Source organism: Oncorhynchus masou, chromosome 5, assembly GCF_036934945.1.
Source record: "Oncorhynchus masou masou isolate Uvic2021 chromosome 5, UVic_Omas_1.1, whole genome shotgun sequence".
Classification (NCBI taxonomy): Eukaryota; Metazoa; Chordata; class Actinopteri; order Salmoniformes; family Salmonidae; genus Oncorhynchus; species Oncorhynchus masou.
Window position 1 is genome coordinate 27,924,607 of NC_088216.1, and position 20,656 is coordinate 27,945,262.

General features: G+C 47.3%; 1 protein-coding gene across 1 annotated transcript in view; it reads left to right on the forward strand.

Annotated features, from left to right (window-relative positions):
* Nucleotides 1–20,579, forward strand: part of LOC135539098 (sphingosine kinase 1-like) — a 31,597-nt gene extending 11,018 nt beyond the window's left edge. Inside the window, exons 2-5 of the mRNA XM_064964957.1 lie at nucleotides 9,380–9,529; nucleotides 14,361–14,455; nucleotides 14,775–14,890; nucleotides 16,221–20,579. Coding sequence (XP_064821029.1) covers nucleotides 9,380–9,529; nucleotides 14,361–14,455; nucleotides 14,775–14,890; nucleotides 16,221–17,136 — 1,277 coding nt within the window. The 3' untranslated portion in view covers nucleotides 17,137–20,579. The remainder of the gene's footprint in view (nucleotides 1–9,379; nucleotides 9,530–14,360; nucleotides 14,456–14,774; nucleotides 14,891–16,220) is intronic.
* The last annotated feature ends 77 nt before the right edge of the window (nucleotides 20,580–20,656 follow it).

The following is a 20,656-nucleotide window of genomic DNA, read 5'->3' on the forward strand; positions in this document are numbered from 1 at the left end:
TCTATGGATTTCACATGACTGGGCAGGGGCACAGCCATGGCTGGGCCTGGGAGGGCATAGTCTCTTCTTCACCACACTGTCTGTGTGGGTGGACAATTTCAGTTTGTCTGTGATGTGTAAGCCAAGGAACTTAAAACTTTTCACTTTTTCCACTGCTGTCCTTTCAATGTGGATAGAGGGGTGCTCCCTCTGCTGTTTCCTAAAGTCAATGATCATCTCCTTTGTTTTGTTTATGGTGAGTGAGAGGTTATTTTCCTGACACCACACTCTGAGTGCCCTCACCTCCTCCCTGTTGGCTGTCTCATCGTTGTTGGTAATCAAGCCCACTACTGTTGTCGTCTGCACGCAGTGAACAGGGAGTACAGGAGGGGGCACGCACCCTTATGGGGCCCCAGTGTTGAGGGTCAGTGAAGAGATGGAGATGTTGTTTCCTACCTTCATCACATGGGGGCGGCCCTTCAGAAATTCCAGGACCCAATTGCGCAGGGAGGGGTTGAGACCCAGGGCCTCCAGCTTGATGATGAGCTTGGAGGGTACTATGGTATTGAAAGATGAGCTGTCGTCACTGAACAGCATTCTTACATAGGTATTCCTCTTGTCCAGATGTGATTGTACAGTGTGATGGCGATTGCATAATCTGTGGACCCGTTGGGGCGGTATACAAACTGAAGTGGATGGCCGGTAAGGTGGTGGTGATATGATCCTTGACGAGTCTCTCAAAGCACTTCATGATGACAGAAGTGAGTGCTACGGGGCAGTATTCATTTAGTTCAGTTTTTTGCGTTCTTGGGCACAGGAAAAATGGTGGCCATCGTGAAGCTGTGAGCGGACCAAGTAATTGGGCGTCACTCTAAAGCGGGAAGGTGGAATAAACGAGTCAGGAGTAGGTTTTCTTGATTGAACACAGTTCTCTATTGAGGGCATTTGGTTAACACAAACAGTCCAACCTAATACACGCATTCTCCACCAATGTGAGCGGACCAAGTAATTGGGCGTCACTCTAAAGCGGGAAGGTGGAATAAACAAGTCAGGAGTAGGTTTTCTTGATTGAACACAGTTCTCGATTGAGGGCAGTCCAACATAATCAATGAAAATCTTCCAAGGAAAAAAACATGCATCTTCTTCTCCAGATGAAACAGGAACACAATATGATTATCTTTAAACTACAACAAAAGTCACGGGATTGTCACCGTCTTAGTGGTTCTTCCTGGATAGCTCCTCTCTCTCGGTGGCCAGCTTCCCCTCCTCCTTTCTGCTGGTTCCATTCTCTCTCTTATAGGGGAAGGAGAGTATGTCATTAGTACCGTCAGCTGTGCTTAATTGCCTCTGGTTACCTTGTCTCCCATACCTTGTTGGGCTACTATCCGTGAGCCCAGCCTGCCCTCTGGTGGTCCTTCCACATACCTTCCCCCCCAGGACCGAACCGGAGGGTCGGGCGCCAGACACACCGTCTTGGTCGCATCGGGACAGCGCGTCTGCATTCCCGTTCCTCGATCCGGCCCTGTGGATGACATGGAAAGAGAATGGTTGTAAAGACAAAAACCATCTGGCTATTCTGTTGTTATTGTTTCTCTTACCAGCCATCCACGTGAGGCGCGCATGGTCAGTAACTAATGCAAACCTCCGACCCAGTAGGTAGTACCGGAGATAATCGAGGAACTTGATGGCTAAGGCCTCTTTCTCTATGGTCGCATACCTCTGTTCCCGATCGCTGAGCTTCCTACTAATGAAGAGAATCGGCTTCTCTGTTTCACCTTTACCCAGAGCTAGTACGGCCCCGAGCCCTGTATCCGAGGCGTCGACCTGCACAATGAACTCTTGTGAGAAGTCCGGAGCCTGTAGAACGGGATCAGAACACAGGCCATCTTTTAGCAATTGAAAGGCCTCTTCCGTCTCGTCTTTCCACTCTACCTGGTTTGGCAGGTTTTTCCTGATGAGGTTTGTGAGGGGGTTGGCAATGGTTGCATATCCCGGGATAAAACGGCGATAATATCCTGTTATCCCTAAGAAAGCCCGAACGTCTCGCTTGGTCCGGGGTCGAGGCCAGTCACGAATTGCCCTGGTCTTCTCTGCCTGTGGCCTTATTTTCCCATTCCCCACGGTGTACCCCAGGTATTCCGCTTCGGACAGGCCCAGGCAGCATTTATTAGGATTGGCTGTCAACCCTGTGGCTTCCAAACTCACGAAAAACAACCCGTAATCGCAGGAGGTGACTATCCCAGTCCTCGCTGTGGATGACCACATCGTCTATGTACGCCGCTGCATACTCTTGATGGGGCCGTAGAATGGCATCCATGAGGCGTTGGGAAGTTGCAGCGGCACCATGCAGTCCGAAGGGCATCCTCACATACTGGAAAAGCCCCTCCGGGGTGGCGAAGGCAGTCTTTGGGCGATCCTCCGGAGCCACCGGCACTTGCCAATATCCCTTCTTCAAATCCAGGGTAATGATAAACTTGGCCTTTCCTAAGCGCTCCAAGAGTTCATCCACGCGGGGCATGGGATACGCATTGAATGTAGAGATGGCATTCACACCCCTAAAGTCGTTGCAGAGTCTCATACTACCATCGGATTTGGGGACCAGGACTATGGGACTGGACCACTCACTCGTTGATGGCTCGATCACGCCCATACTCAACATCTCCCTTACTCTTTCTTAGCGATGACTTGGTGAGCCTCAGGAATCCTGTAAGGGTGGATATGCACCTTCTTGCCGGGTTCAGTGTGGATATGGTGGAACAGGACATCTGTTTGTCCGGGGAATGGAGAGAATATTCGACCAAAGTTCATAATCAGCTTGTCTAGCTGTCTTGACTGCTCCGGTAGGAGAGTTTGGCCACGGCGCACCTGTGGTAGAGCCTCCTCTTTTCCTTTGCCCTCCAGGGCCATCAAAGCCACCACCTCCTCTCGTCCATGGTACGTCTTCAGCAGGTTTATGTGATAGAGTTGGACCTTCTTCCTCCTGTCAGGTTGCTTGATGAGGTAATTGACCGGTGCGACCCTTTTCATTACCTCGTAGGGCCCCCTCCACTGTGCCAGCAAGCGATGTTCGGCCGTGGGCACAAGCACCATCACTTTCTCTAACACGGTGAACTCACGGGGGGGTTGCGGACTTATCATAGGCCCGGCCTTGGGTCCTTTGTGCCTTCTCCATATGCTCCTTGACTATGGGCCACACTGCTGACAGGCGGTCTCTCATCAGGGTAACGTGTTTTATTGTGGATCGAAAGGGGCATGGTTGGGTCTTCCAGGTCTCCTTGGCTAAGTCGAGGATTCCTCGACAGGGTCTGCCATAGAGCAATTCAAACGGAGAGAATCCAGTGGATGCCTGGGGTACTTCTCGCAGGGCAAACATTAAGTGTGGGAAAAGCATGTCCCAGTTTTTCCCGTCTTGGGACACCACTCTTCTCAACATGCTTTTAATCGTTTTGTTCAAGCGTTCACACAACCCGTCTGTTTGAGGGTGGAATATGCTTGTACGTATCTTATGAAACCTGATATAACCGGCACAAGTCCTTCATCAACCGGGACATGAATGGGGTTCCTTGATCGGTTAAGATCGTCTTGGAGGCCCACACGAGAGAACATCAGGAATAACTCCTTGGCAATTCCCTTTGACGACATGTTACGCAGGGGTATGGCCTCCGGGAACTTGGTAGCATAATCTATAACCACTAGGATGTACTCATGTCCTCTGGCGGATTTTGGGAGGGGTCCTACGAGGTCCATAGCTATGCGTTCAAAGGGAGTCTCTATGATGGGGAGAGGAATCAAAGGGTTACGTAGGTGTGGCCGTGGAGCTGTACGTTGACATTGATCACACGTCCTACAATACCTGGCCACATCCCGGGTGACCCGGGGCCAATAGCATCTCTGCATGATTCTGTCAATAGTCTTGTCTCGTGCCAGGTGTCCTCCGAGGACGTGGGAATGGGCTAACTGTAGAACTGTATCCCTGTATGGTCTAGGCACCATTAGTAATTCCTGGTTTTCCCCCCTTCGTCGTACGACCCAGTATAAGAGACCCCGCCTGATTGCATAGTAAGGAAGAGGGGGCTCACCTGATCCTTCGATGTTCCTTCCGTCGATCACCTTCACCTTCCTCATGGCCTCCCTTAGGTCTGGGTCTCTATGCTGCGAGGTGCCGAACTGTCCCTTTAATTCCTGGGGCAGGTCGACCTCGGTAGAGGGATGTGGAGGTTGTTCCCCATCCCCATCAGGGGTGACCGAAGAGAACCCCTTCCAGGTTCCCTCCTCGGATGGAGCATCAAATATATCCCTTAGCGCCTGGTTGCTCCTTCCTTCCTGCATTGTGTATAACCCTTCACGTGTCTTCATCGGTGGTTTCCTGGAATACCTGTCGTAAACGTTGGGTCGCTATTTCTACTTCTGCTGCAGAGGACGAGGACGCGGCTACGTCTCCTTGTAGGACTACTACCTCGGGCTTGGATTTTCTCTTCTTTCTTGTCACCCTTCTTCCCGTGCATAACGTCATCTGCCAAAGCTCCTTATATAGGGGACAGTCTCTCCCGATCAATAATGGCACCTTCAGCTGGGGCACTTTCCCTGCCCTGACTGTACACCTTCCTTTTGGAGTGAGAATAGGCAGATTCACAGTGGGGTAATAGTGGGTGTCTCCATGGATACAGGATACGGCTACTTTGTCGGGTAGCAGTGTTGCGGAGGTCACCATCCGCTCCTCTACTAACATAACCATACTTCCAGAGTCGAGAATTGCTACCACATCTTGTCCTTCGACTCGAACCGGAATCTCTGAGACTGGGGCTATCTCTGCTAACCAACAGTGTTGATCCTGCCCCCTCAAAACGGGATGTGTGGGGGTAGGCAGTGATGACTCAGTGACCATGGGCTCATCCTTGCTAGGACATTGTGGGGCATAATGGTCGGGAGACTGACATTTATAACACTGACCCTGCTGTGTGGTGGCTGACTTCTCCCACCTCTGGGGGGGGGCTTGGACTTTTCGGTGGCGGTCACGCCGGGGTGAGTCGTGGTACGGGCTTGGAAGACTCCTTCCGTTCCTCCTTGTCACTTTTTAACAACTCCCCTGTAGCCCAGGCGGTGGAAACATATCGGTCTATGTCGTCGGCTGACAACGGGTTGGCTTGCCCCACAACCCTTTTTAAGTCACTGGGTAATTCTCTCAATATCTTGTCCACTACTAGTGTCTCTATCACATGTCCTACTCCCTTTCCAGGTTCTAGCCACTGTTTCGTCAGTCGTATTAATGCGAAGATTTGGGCACGGACGGGTTGATCAGCTGTATAGGTCCATTGATGGAACTTTACAGCCCTATCTCTGGAAGTCAGCTGGTACCGGGACAGGATCTCGATTTTTAGTCGCCCATAGTCCCCAGCTTCGCGGGAATCCAGGTCAAAATAGGCTTCCTGAGCCACCCCGGTCAAAAGAGGGGCTAATGCGCTCGCCCATTCTGTGGGCAGCCCCTCTTCAAGGGGGCCGTCCTTTCGAAGGTCATGAGGAAGGCCTCAATATCATCCTCCTTGGAGAGACGAGATAAGATGGCGTGAGCAGCCGCTCTTGGCTTAACTCTAGGTTCTTCTCGTCGGCTCAGCTATTGTTGCAGGAGTTCTATGGTAGTCTGCTGTGCCGTGATCAATTGTTGTAGTAGGGCGTTATCCATCGTTCTTGAATGGTTCCTCCGGGTCTACTGGAAGAATCTTGATTTACTCACTTATCCTTGTGTCACCCGTCCACCTAATACACGCATTCTCCACCAATGTGAGCGGACCAAGTAATTGGGCGTCACTCTAAAGCGGGAAGGTGGAATAACCTACTCCTGACTCGTTTTTCTTGATTGAACACAGTTCTCGACAGTTCTCGATTGAGGGCACAAACAGTCCAACATAATCAATGAAAATCTTCCAAGGAAAAAACATACATCTTCTCCAGATGAAACAGGAACACAATATGATTATCTTTAAACTACAACGAAAGTCACGGGATTGTCATGGGGACAGCAGACTGGGATAGGGAGCGATTGAATATGTCCGTAAACACACCAGCCAGCTGGTCTGCGCATGCTCTGAGGACGTGGATTGGGATGCCGGTCTAGGCCAGCAGCCTTGTGAAGGTTAACATGTTTAACCTCTTGGAACTCCCCATCCCGGATCCGGGATCGTGACTAAAGCCTCAGGCTCATTAGCATAACGCAACGTTAACGATTTCTGAAAATCGCAAATAAAATGAAAATAATGCGTCTGCTCTCAAGCTTAGCATTTTCTTAACAACACTGTCATCTCAGATTTTCAAAATATGCTTTTGAACCATAGAAATGGACTAATTTGTGTAAGAGTATGCAAAGCTAGCATAGCATTTTGAGTAGCATTTAGCACGCAACATTTTCACAAAAACCAGATAACCAAATAAATAAAATCATTTACCTTTGAAGAGCTTCTGATGTTTTCAATGAGGAGACTCTCAGTTACATACCAAATGCGCAGTTTTTCCTGAAAGCGTCTGTGTGTAGGAGAAATCGTTCAGTTTTCTACATTGCGTCTGGCTACCGAAACGAAATTCAGTCACCTACAACGTCAAACTTTTTCCGGATTAACTACATAATATCGACCGAAACATGGCAAACGTTGTTTGGAATCAATCCTCAAGGTGTTTTTTTCACATATCTCTTCATTGATATGCAGTTCGTGGAAGCTTGCTTTCCTCTCTGTATCCCATGGAAAAATACTGGCAGCTGAGTTTTGCACGCACCAATTTCGGCGCAGGACACCGGGCGGACACCTGGTAAATGTGGTCTCTTATGGTCAATCTTCCAATGATCTGCCTACAAATACGTCATAATGCTGCAGACACCTTGGGGAAACGACAGAAAGGGCAGGCTCATTCCTCTCGCATTCACAGCCATATAAGGAGACAATGGAAAACAGAGCCTCAAAAATCCTGCTCATTTCCTGGATGCCGTATCATCTTGGTTTTGCCTGAAGCTCACGTTCTAGGGCACGCACAGAAAATATCTTGGTAGTTCTGGACACGTCAGAGTGTTTTCTTTCGAAAGCTATCAATTATATGCATAGTCGAGCATCTTTTTGTGACAAAATATCTTGTTTAAAACGGGAACGTTTTTCATCCAAAAATGAAATAGCGCCCCCAGAGCATCAACAGGTTAAATGTTTTACTCACCTCGGCCACAGAGAAGGAGAGGGGGGCGCAGTCCTTGTTAACGGGCCGCAACGGTGGCACTGTATTATCCTCAAAGCAGGCAAAGAGTTCTTAGTTTGTCTGGAATGCGTCGTGGTCGGATTTGTCGAGGGGAAGGCAGGGGAGGGCTTTGTATGCATATCACAGAAGTTGGATTATTACCCCACGTGTACTACAATCAACATGCTGATAGAATTTAGGTAGCCTTGTTCTCAAATTTGCATTGTTAAAATCCCCAGTTACAATAAATGCAGGCTCAGGATATATGGTTTCCAGTTTACATAGTCCAGTGAAGTTCCTTATGGGCCGTTGTGGTATCTGCTTGAGGGGGAATGTACACAGCTGTGACTATAACCGCCGAGAATTATCTTTGGAGGTAATATGGCCGGCATTTGATTGTAAGGAATTGTAGGTTGGGTGAGCAGAAGGACTTCCTGGATTTCCTGGGAAACAATTTAAGAAATAATATATAAAAAAACAAAATACATAGTTTCCTAAGGACTCGAAGCGAGGCGAACATATGTCAGTGCCATCTTGTGTAATGATCATGTTGTTTAATCAGCTTTGTGATATGCCACTCGTGTCAGGATAATCTTGGCAAAGGAGAAATGCACACTAACAGGGACGTAAACTAATGTTTGCACAAAAATTGAGAGAAATACATTTTTTGTGCTTAAGGATCATTTCTGGGATCTTTTATTTCAGCTCACGAAACACGGGATAAACACTTTACATGTTGAGTTGATATTTTTGTTCAGTATACGTCAAGCAAAGTAGGAAGGTTATCTAGGTACAATAGACTATGTTAACTGAGGCCATGTGTTATCAAACACACAAGAAAACACATTGTCACTTTAACTGCCTTGTGACAAGGCACCTACAGTAGACACACCCCATTCCATCTTACGCCCTGTTACTCTAAGTCAAAGCCCTGTGACCAAACTCCACAGATACCACATATCTACAGTACTGATAGGTGGTGTTTCATAATCTAACCTGTGTTGTCAGTGGTTGTGTCCCAAACGGCACCCTATTCCCTTTGTAGCGCACTACTATAAAGGGAATAGGGTGCCATTTGGGACACAACCATAGACTGCAATACACTGTTTGCAGTAGTACAGATACTATAACTCTGATAGGTGGTGTTTCCTAACTTGTAATGGTGTAGTCTGCGATATATGTTGACAGTAGCTTCAGTAGACGTGGGGTCTTCTTGAAAAACACGTCCTGCCAATTAGGTTTGATATTGGTGGATGACCTCATCCAGGAAGCATCCAAAGCACTGTCCTTGTTCTCCACCCATAGCAAGTCATTCAAGTCGTTCATCATCTGTCAAACTTGTTTACCAGGCTTCCCCATCCTCCGTGACTAAAATACTTTAATTTCCCAGAATGGTTTAGCTAGCGCGGACTGATGCAGAAAGTTAATAATTGGCAAAGAAGCCCTGAGTCATAGCTCTGAGTGTTTGTCTAATCAGTATAGTCTGAGGATTAATGTTATAAATAAGGGATTGGAGTTTCCTGACCACCAATGTGACCTGAACAGGAAAAACTCAGGGCCCTAGTTATAGTGCCTGGTCATGGAACATGGTCAGGAAAAACTCCTGGCCTTAATAATAGTAACATCAAGCTTCTCCCTCCATTGCCTATTGTTGTAAAGAAAGAGAAGAGCAGTCACAGATTGAGTCAATCAGAAATCTAGCTGGTTTATTACAAGTTGCAACAGGGACACAACACACAGCTCGGAAACAAAGAAAATGTCTAACTGGCCTCTTGGAGATGGGCCCTTTATGTCCTAATCAGACAGCACCAAATGTTCTGATAACAGCAGCCCGAGAGGCTTTTAGGAAGTAAAACCCAAAATGTAATGACTGTCTGCTGCAACAGAATCAGTCTTTCCTCGATCCTTGTACATCCAGTCTGGCGTCAATCACTATCAACAGACATGAGAATAATCCATAACGTTAAGCATCAAGTCTAGTGACCATCAACCCTCACCTTGAGTAGAACATTGGAAAGGGGAAAAATATATATAATTAAGCTAAACATTGTGTTAAAAACTCTAATCTGAATATGAACTTTAGCGATTTAAAAAAATTCCCATTATAATTGTCTTTGTATTGGTTTCTGTGTTTGTGGGATTTTCTGCAAAGGTCACCAAAAATAGTCTGTGCATCTCTCTGTTCCAGGCGTGCTTTACAGTGAGGTGCACCGTCCCTGCAGCGTCATGCTACTGGTGAACCCCCACAGTGGGAAGGGCCAGGCCCTCAGCCTCTTCACCGGACACGTCCAACACATGCTTAACGAGGCCGGGGTCCCACACACTCTGGTCATCACTGGTGAGTATAGCGTACTGTATGTGCATGCACACACACGCAAGTAAACTGCGCAGGCACGCACACACACACACACGTCATCTCTGCTGAGTTAATGCATGTGCATACACTGACACACAGGTGGTCACAGGTCAATATCCTACACTAACACCTGCAATGACAGGTCAATGAATAATCTGACTGTCAAAGCACATTGTAATGATAATGTACTAGTTTTGTACGAGGCTTCTGGTTCAAAGCTCATCAAATGGGTCATATCCATTAGGGCACACCTTAGCAAAACGCTTTACAACTGAAAATGAAAAGTTTCTTGTTGGACACGTTTAGGCAGTTTCTACTATGTTTTAGTACATTTTCCACTGTTTGAGGCCTAATGAATATGACCCAGATGGAAGCTTTTGAAGCCCTACATTTCCACCCTCCTTTCAGGCTATTGAGTTTCTCTCCCTCTGTTCTTAAATCACTGCAGTGTCAGAGAGCAGGCAAGATAATGAATCCCTTTCCCAAAACTGAGAGAGCAATCCTCCGAACGCATTCTGAAATGCTGAATATGTTAAAATTGGAGAGAAAAAAAAAAGAATAGACAGGTAGTCACCATACAGGTAGATGCCAACACTTTGAGTAAGACGGGTTGTGCAGGCGTTAGTTTGCAAACAAAGATTCTGCATCACCATTGCTACCCCTTTTAACACTAAAGAGTCCAGCCAAGCCAAGCTGTACTGGCTGACCTGGTAATCCATTTACTGGAACCATGCTGAAATGGTCAATGTGAAAGGAAAATATCAGTGGCTCTCAGTGCTAATCCAGTGAGACTGAGGCAGGGCCAGAGCTGTGCTAGCCTAGCGGACGGTTAGCATGGGGACACTAATGAGCGAGGACAGGCCCATTATTGGAGCCCTGGCTGTGTGGCGGTGCCAGAGGAGGGGAAGGATGAGTCCACTGCCCAGAGGGAGACTGGGCAACTGGGCATGGAGGAGGCTTGGCGCAATGGTCTCAATGAATCTGTTTCTCTCTCTGAAAAGGATCAATTGTATGAGGACGCCTTCTCTCTGTCAGTTCAGACGAAGAAGAAAAGTATCCCGTGTGGCACAGCGGTCTAAGGGACTGCATCTCAGTGCCAGAGGCGTCACTACAGACCCTGGTTCAATTCCAGGCTGTATCACAACCATCCGTGATTGGGAGCCCCATAGAGCGGCACACAATTGGTCCAGCGTTGTCCGGGTTTGGCCGGGGCAGGCTGTCATTGTAAATAAGAATTTGTTCTTAACTGACTTGCCTAGTTAAGTAAAGGTTAAGTAATTATACAAGGAAAGGAAGCCACCTTATTGAGAGACACCCTAACAGATGGAAAGTGGCAGGATGTTAATATTCTTATTCTCCCAGTGACAGTCTTTCCAGTGAGATTAGTGCAGGTGTGACCCATCTATATCAGTGCCGGCTGTGGTGGTTTTGGAATAGAACATGTCCATAATATAGCCTGTGGCCCAGAAAACAAGATAGTAGAAAAAGCCACTGTTTACTATTGTCAGTTTGAGACCTGGGCGAACCTGTTGCAGGATGTTATCTTTCCAGTGGCGTTGTAACCTAGCTGTGGTTGGTTTTCAAAACAGTACAGTGAGTTCTATAGCCTGTGGCCTGGTCTCAGGGCGGGAGAGCGTGTGGTGAGGTGATTCTACTGGTTCTACATCCCTGTCCCTGGGTGCTGACTAAGCTGCCACAGTGTGTCCTCCAGCTCCCAACCTGGTTGACTTATCTATACACACACACACACACACACACACACACACACACACCACTGCCTCTTCTGCTCCACCTCTTTTGACCCAAAGTCTCCAGACACACACACACACACACCACACAGCGTAGCCTTTGAACAGGTAGTCACCTGCAAAGAAAAGCATCCCTGCTATTACTGTCAGTGTGCATTATGGATCCCTGGCGCAGTCCTCACAGTACCTAGAACATTAAATGTCATGTCTCATGTCTGTGTCCTTACTCAGCCCAGCAGCATACTGTATATACCCCTAGTGTGAGATGGGTTTGGAACCTCCTTTTGTGTGAGGCAGGGTCAGTGAGAGTGTGACTGGGAGGAGAGGGACAGGAGAGTGAAGCAAAGTGAGTAGGGACGAGGGGAGTCTGGGGACATGAAACTGCATGGTGGCATTGGAGGTTAAGCTTCGCTCTTTCTTTCTTTGGAATCCGAGTCCGAATTGTAGCTTCTTTAGAGGGACAACAATGGCTGCCCTGAGACCAACCCTGAGAGACACATGCACACCCACACACCCAGTGCAGAGAACAGAATAGTTGTCCACACACACACACACACACACACACACTGTAGAGAACAGGATAGTTGTCCAAATTCACACACACCTCCCCTCCACCGCAGGGCCAGTATGGAGAAAAAGGAGCAGTGTAATGATTGTCTCATTCCACAGAGCCACAGAACTGGGAAAAGGAAGAACAATTGCTTGCAGCCCAGAGACTGAGCCGGTCAGTCAAGCTACAGTACAGTACTGCGCCCAGTCCCAGACCATCCAACCCATCACAACAAGCACCAACTCCCCCTCCCCCCCTGAGCTGTCTGTGTGTATGAGTGTGAGCATGTGTGTGCTAAAGTGCTATCGGCTACGATCAGCTATCCCCATTAACAGTAAAGGGAGGATGTAAACAACATCAACATCTCCTACGCAACAACCAGCCTCCTAATATTTTCCAGCTGTGCTGCCCTCCATCTTGACACTGACTGGCTATCTACACACACTGTGTTTACAGCCTCTGCACATGCAAATGTCACGTGAGGAGACTGATGAAGGGAAATTGATTTGCCTGTATACTGTTCTCAGGCCCAGCAGGAGGGTAATGAATGAAAGGTATGAAAGGTTCTGCATCTCAAATGGCACCCTATTCCCTACATAGTGCACTGCTTTTGACCACATGGCCTATGTAGGGAATAGGGTGCCATTTGGGACATAGGCCTCGGGGGAGGCATCCGATTACTGAGGCTATGTTGCAGAGGGGAATGCGCTCTACTGTTGTGTCAAGACCAGCATAAAACGACGCAGCGAACAATCACACTACTGTCTTATAGACTACATACACAGAAAGGAAACAGAGAGAGAGGGTATTGCTGTCAGTGGGTTTCAGACGCAAGGACAAACGGGAGCATAGAGATCCACAAGAGTGTTTCCCAACTCCGGTCCTCCAGTAACCCCAGTAGTACATATTGTTGTTGTGGTCCTGGACAAGCACACCTGATTCAACTTGTCAAGGGCTTTATGATTAGTTATATGTACTGCTGGGGTTACTGGAGGGGGTTACTGGAGGACCGGAGTTGGGAAACACTATTATACAGTATCTCTGTGCAAACAGACACTGCGATCACACAAGCAGCCCAATTCTGATATTTTTGACCAATTAGATCAGCTATGAAAAAGATCTGATTGGTCAAAAGACCAGAACTGGGCTGCCTGTGTAAACACAGCCTTTGAGAGGTAAAGATAAGATTCCTTGGGGAAGAAAGAAAGACTTGGCTTATGCTGTTAAGCTTGAGTGGCTACAACCAAAGAGCTCTTAGACCGTCTGGCCTTTTATAAAGAATGTGTTTTGAGGAGAGAGGAAATATGTGTGTGTGTGTGTGTGTGCGCTTCTCTGAGAGTGTGCTACTAATATTAACCCGGCAGAGTGTTAGGGAAATGTAGGGGAATAAAAGGTGCGATTGGAAAGTAACAGTGATGGTACAGGAAGCAGTACCAGTCACTCACTATATATAGACGACACAGGAGGTTTGTGGCACCTTAATTTGGGAGGATGAGCTTATGGTAATGGCTGGATGCAGAATTGGTGGAATGGTATCAAACACATGGTTTCCATGTGGTTTCCTCTCTTCCGGCCATTATCATGAGCCGTCCTCCCCTCAGCAGCCTCCACTGATAGACTACTGCCCCCTAAAGGAAATGTATTACAGCTCTACGAGCAGTTTACCCTCACCTAAGCATAACCTTAACCATACAGGGAAATAACACAAAACTGACCTTAGGTCAGTGCTAGGGGAAACGTAATCCTTCTCCTAGTGGAATGATGGATACAGTTCTAGGATCAGCTTACCCTCCTCTAAGCCCAACCTTAACCATTGGGGGAGAAAGACGAAATCTGACCTTTGATCAGCATCATAAATTAAACGTAATCCTACTCCTGTCGCAATGTACAATCTGCTGATTGCCCCAGTCTAATTTGATGGAGGGCCCTATAACGTAGTTTGGCCTTTTAATCTAATTTGCAATGTGATACTGCATTTCATTAAGGTGGCATATCAACTGTCTCTGCCCTAAAGACATGTGCTGCTCTCCTGGTCACAGGTTTGTGGCACCTTAATTGAGGAGGATGGGTTTGTGGTAATTGCTGGAGCGGAATTGGTGGAATGGTAACAAATACATCAAACATATAGTTTCCATGGGTTTGCCATTCCATTTTCTCCGTTCGACATTTATGAGCCATCCTCCCCTCACCAGCCTCCACTGAGCCTGGTACTGTAGGTGGCCTCTACCACCAACCTCCAGTGTAGTCTACATTCCATGTTCCCTGTGTTTTGTTGTTCAGCTATTGTATTCACAACAGTTTGTCCCCGGAAGGGTCATACCTGCCCTTGTCCTCTCCATCTCAAATTTCTGCACTTTGTCAAACCACACACCCACTTCATTCCCAAAGTGATTGGAAGGTCTCACAACTACAAAAGAGAGGGATTTTGACACTACAATAACACAAACAGTGGTTTTACAGCCACGCACACACCTAAACACATGTAAATGTACTCTTCTTCCTTGTCTGTTTTCAGAGCGGCAGAACCATGCCAGGGAGTTGGTGAGAGAGGCTGACCTGTCACAGTGGGGTGCTCTAGTCATCATGTCCGGGGACGGACTGCTGTTTGAGGTGAGGTACAAATACAATAATCCATTCCCGACAAGAATTCAAATTTGCATTCTTACTTGACCTAGTAACTGTCTTGGAACTTCTGGTGCCAACATGGCATCCTTTTAACTTCTAAACCTCAAACCCCAGTTTGCTGAGATCCGTGGTTCTGCCTGACCTTGCATATTGTTGCATATGCACCGATTTTTAAGCCTATTGTTGGAGAGTTTCCACTGAAAGTGCACTTTAGTTTAGACCAGGCCTTATTTTGGTCTGTGAAAGTGGCCCTAGATCTGGTGGCTCTCTGGCTGTTGGGTGACCCCTGCTCTGTTCCCCCCAGGTTGTGAATGGCCTGATGGAGAGAGAGGACTGGGAGGAGGCCATCCAGACCCCACTGGGAATTCTACCTGGGGGCTCTGGTAACGCCCTGGCTGCCTCTATACACCACTACTCTGGGTGGGTGACACAACAAGACCCCAAATGTATCAGTTAGACACCACTACTCTGGGTGGGTGACACACCAAGACCCCAATGTAGCAGTTAGACACCACTACTCTGGGTGGGTGACACACCAAGACCTCAATGTAGCAGTTAGACACCACTACTCTGGGTGGGTGACACACCAAGACCACCATGTAGCAGTTAGTTAGCAGCAGTTAGTCCCAATAATGTATTTTGAAAATGCGTGCTTCCCCCCTCATCTTCCATTGAGGTACTCAATCAGGCATGATTATTTGTGTCAAGTAATGCATTGCGTTGATGTTTCCCATGTTGGATCAGTGATGATCTCAAAGAAGGGAATAATTAGTTGAAAACCAATTTATCCAGTTGTGTGAGAAATATACTTCCAGGAAGACCGTAAAGAAGGATACACTATAGACAACAATCTACACCCGCACAGGGCCTACTACTGCCCATATGTTTGACAAACTGTATTGAGTAAATCCCCAGAATCAGTAGTGGAGAACAAACATACTGCTGCTGGCTCATTCTTTAACCACCACAGTACAGAACATCAACACAATGAATCACAATTACACTACCAGCATGCCCACCTTTCTGTCCATCTCTTTCCCCCCCCCCCCCAGAAGCCCCAGTCAACCTGCCACACAATGAGAGGAAGGACCCAGAGTCTGTTTTGTTCTCTCTGCCCTGCAGGGGATCCAGAATATTATCTGCTGCTCTGTTTTTGATCAACAGTGGCTTACTGTATCACCGGTTGTTCTATGTATATATGCTGGTCCCAGATCTGTTTGGGCTGTAGGCTATAGGACACAACGGTAAAACGGGTCAGTTTTGCCTTGAGCAGTGGGATCGGATGACTCTAATAGTTTAGTTAGAACTCCCTCTACTGGTTGTTAAGAGATACTACACCCCAGTTCTCTTTTCAGTGACTAAGAAAATAGCTCAAAATGGTACGATGTTATTGTCTATAAAAACGTGATAAAAGAAAGCCGAACAGAGACCCCAATCAATGGCTGTTATTGAATGGTGAGCCTAATGCCTAGGATGAATCATGAATACACGCTGAATATGGATATGCTGCCATATGGACGTGACCCCAATCGTACGGAACTCTATTGAGACGTCATTATCTAATAGGCTGAGGTGTAGAGGAGAAAAGACAGCAGGCTGTGTGGTTGGTGTGGGGCTGGTGGTCCCATGACCTCTCTACCCCATCACCCCCCCCCCCCCCCCCCCCGCCCCCTCTCCCAGCTGGGCATGTCTTTTGTCTGTCGTGTCTACCGCTAACTCCCCCCTCTTTCTCTCTCCTCCCCCCTAACAGGGCCCAGCCGGTGTCAAGCGAAGAGCTGCTGGTCAGTTGTGGCTTCCTGCTGTGTAAGGGCCTGGTGTCTCGCATGGACCTGGCCTCCGTCCACCTGGGCTCCAGCCCCTCCAACCCCACCCGCCTCTTCTCCTTCCTCTCGCTGGCCTGGGGCTTTGTGGCTGACGTGGACGTGGAGAGTGAGAAGTACCGCCACGTTGGCGCCGCCCGCTTCACCATGGGGACGTTGGTCAGGTTGGCATCTTTGAGGGTGTATAAGGGCCGCCTGGCATACCTGCCGGTTGACGAGGTGGATGGAGAGGAGGAGGATAGGCAATCGTCAGTCTCGTTGGAGGAGATGACGAGCGTGTCACCTCAATGCCAACCGCCATCGTCTGCATTCTGCTCCTCTACCCTCCTCTGCCGGCCTTCGAAGGACTCGCCGTGCCAGAACGCAGCTCATAACTCCCGTAACTCAAACAACGCCTTCAAGGCGAAGAATTGGGAACCCATGTCCGCTAATGCCACCCTAACAGGCCCGCCAGACTCTCTCCTGGTGCCCCTGGACCAGCCGGTGCCCAGCGACTGGGTGGTGGTGCCCGAGGAGGACTTTGTCCTCATGCTGGCCATGTACCAGTCTCACCTGGCAAAGGACCTGTATGCCGCACCCGACTCTACACTTGATGACGGCCTCATCCACCTGATATATGTCCGAGCAGGCATATCACGCACGGCCCTGCTCCGTCTCTTCCTGGCCATGGAGAAGGGCACCCACCTGGCCAACAACTGCCCCCACCTGGTGTACACCCGGGTGCGGGCACTGCGGCTGGAGCCCTACTCGCCAAAAGGGGTGATCACAGTGGATGGGGAGGTGGTGGAGTATGGGCCGGTCCAAGCCCAGGTACACGGCGGGATAGCCAGGCTCATCACTAGATGATTAACAAGATCCACTGGATAGATGGCTAGCGTTAGCATGTTATGCTAATGGTATGCTACACTAAAAGCTAACATTAGTTAGCATAGCATCATCCAGAAAATGCTAACATTTAGCGTTAGCATTTTCTGCTCACATTTTAAAGGGAGGTGGGATTAATGTACTTTTTAGTCTTCTCTCTGAATTTATTCTTTGAATTGAAGGTTTGGATTGGATGTGCCATGAAGGAGGAGCAAGGCTAGAACACAAAAAGTTCAATGGGTGGGTACGTTTCATTTCTACAGAGCCCAATGTTCTCAATCTCCCATTCATTAGCATTTAGGCTGTTCTAAAATGGCTTCCCACTAGCACAAAGCAACTGGCCTTTAATTGGCTGTTCCAAGCTATGACATGAATACATTACTAGAACCAAGGTGATACTTATGGAGTAACTCATGAAATATGAATATTTTCGCCCCACCACCATGCCCACCCACACATGCATACATTCTCCGTACCAGGGGTACATATGATGTAGGGCTTGATGTAGTGTCAGTCACCCACCTGCCCCTCACAGACCGCGGGCATGCTTTATGTCTAATGGGAGGGCATCTCAACTTTAATTTACCTTCTTATGCAACGAATGGGGTTTGGATAGATGCCTTCACTGCTCTCATCCGCTGTGACGTGGACATATGGAAGATACATACAGCCTCCGGGACCCAGCATTGACATTATTAGAAACCAATTCATTTGAACTCAAGTAATTAGGGGACAGTTGCGCCGATGCCGAAATCCTCCCTCAACCATTGATGCTCAATTACCATAGGGTTGTTTTTGATTATCTTGAATCTTGAGGGTCAGTAGTTTATCCTAAGGCCTAGGACCCTGACTCTGGACTACTTGATGACCGGTTTTGGATTTGAAAAGATTGGAGTTTATTTTGGATTAGTCATTGTTGTGATGAGCTGAAAATGCACCATACTTCCATGACTTCTTCAATCAACCAGCCACCTTACATTGACATGCAAACAAATATACTAAAGAAGACGTATCTTCAAGTAATTTGATATGTGCTTGTTTTATACCTCATTTCCATGAACCACTAGCTTTAAAACGGCCTCGAGTGAGAGACACTGCCTTTATTTATTGTGCTGTGGCCTGTCCTGCAGAGGAAGGCATGTAGCACAGGTCCAGGTTATGTGATTAATGACTTGTAGTGCCTGTATCAGGTCTCCAACTGCAGTCTTGCCCCATACCCCTCCCCCATCCATCCTTCTTCTCCATCCAATCCATCCATCCCCCCCTCCTCCCTTTCTCGACACTGCAGTGCACCACAGAGCAGTCCCAGTTTCTTTTGTCTGCCTGCAGCTACAGCTGACACCAACAGTACACTACACACACTGTGCAGACCCCTTCCCCTTCTCAGCAATCATCACCTTATCATAAAGCTTTAAAACAGAGAAGATAAACCACGAAATGATGACAAGAGCAACCTAAGGCTAATGTGATGCTAATACAGTAGCTAGCCTGAGTTTACACTCGTCTTAGCCTTCTTCTGTACTGATTCTGAACTCTCGGGAACGAGGGGGATTATTTTGCCTTAAACACAAAAGGAAGAGAGGTGGCACTTGATTAAACAGCACATTGGTCAGGGTATGGAAAAGAGGGAGGGATGAGGGAGAGTATTGACTTGTTTAATGCTGCATGAGGGACCAGCATTGTGTGGGATGCATCCCAAATGGCACCCTGTTCTCTATAAAGTGCACTACTTTTGAACAGGGCCCATAGGGATGCAGACGTGGTCTTGGCACACAGCCCTTCTCCACAGATCCACTGCTGTGGAGAATGAGCATCATGTTTAACATAAGGTTCTGACTGACACTGGGAAAGGAAGATGTTTATGTTCATCTCGTTCGCCTTTGGGATAAGAGACCCTGAGAGAATGTTGTTGGGCCTCAGTTTATATTTGTGGAGCCAGAAATGCCCCTGATATGACCGAGTGTACATTTGGGCCACAGGATCTTCCCAAAATGCAACAATGTCAGTTTCATGTTGTGATATTATGCAATGACTGGGTTTTTGATGTTGCAAACCTGTCATCAGTCCAGTCTAAATAATTATACATGGGGAAGACCAAAATGACATATTTAAAGAAATGACAAATTTTAGCTGTACCATATGCAAAAGAAAGCCCCCTTGCATTGTTTAAAGTACAAAATGATTAACTCTGCTTTTAACCCTTTCAGGGACATGAGCTCATCTCATTCCTCCCCCTACTGCTGAATTGATTGAGCTCATCTGGCGTTCCTCTCCTACTGATTGCTATTTTAGAGCAGCAGCACATGACTTTCCAATCCTTACCTTGGTTGCGTTCTCCTGCTCAGACGTTGTGTGCCACGTCCGACTGACAGATTGCAACAGTATTACATGGTTAGCTGATACATAAAAATACCTATCTAGGAGTTGTAAGCTCTGGCAGTCGTCGGCAACACCTGGGCAGAGGAACGCGCCTCTTAGCATGCTGGAAATCAATTAGTTATTATGATGGGGAAATGGAGGTGAAAATATCAAGATGCAAACGAGTCGCTTAATTGTTGTTCAGAATTCTGATTTTCACGGGAGTGTTCTGCTTGGCTCAGGTTTGAAATATGCTCAAATCCATTCCTTGTAGCTAGCTGGGGCCATGAGATTTTCCTGACCACTTCACTTGACTAGAAAACTCTGTGCCCTACTCAGCCTATGCAGCCCCTGGCACTTTCTCAGTTCTAACAATTCTTACCCTCTTCATTTTCTCTGCTTGTTTGCACTGATTGGTAAACATTTGTCAGATGAAAACATGGCAGCTCATCAGTAGGCTGGCAGGCTTTCACCTGGCCAGTTCTTTTAGATCAGAGCAATGCAGGAAAGGAAACGGACAGATTTTAAACGATTGAGAAAGAGCCCCTGAAACTGTTTGGTGTGCCTTGAACATGTTGCCCCTTGGTGGTGGGAAGAGGGGTGTGTTCTGTACTGATGCTTAGAAGACTTGAAGATTAATAGGACCGGTATCAATATTTCATTTCCTCATTGGATTTCTAAGGGGACGGACCAACTCCTGTAACCCGTTTCCAGTTGAATTGAGTGCTTGCTTAAGAAAAAAAAAGAGGATTGATGAAGCTTAGATGTCCCTGTTTGAAAACTCAGGCACAGGCCCTAATATACTCCATTGTTGACATTTGAAGGTGTCTAGCTAAAGAACTTCAGTCCGGTACGAACCCAAAACTCTTGGATTTGTTAGATGTAACCGTCTTAATGCTGCTGCTTGACTGTTGTCTTTATTGACAGTATTTTTCAGGTGTATCTGGTGAAGGGATAGTAACTGTTCTTTTTTATAAATCTTGATTGATGTTCTTTACTTGAGTTGAATACAGAGTTCTATTTTTCCACTTGGCAAAATGTTGAATCAAATAAAGTGAAAACCAAAACCTTTCTTGTTTCTTTTGAATTACTCGATTAAAGTTGCCGTTTTGTTCTTTTAAGTGAGGTCAACTAAACACTACTC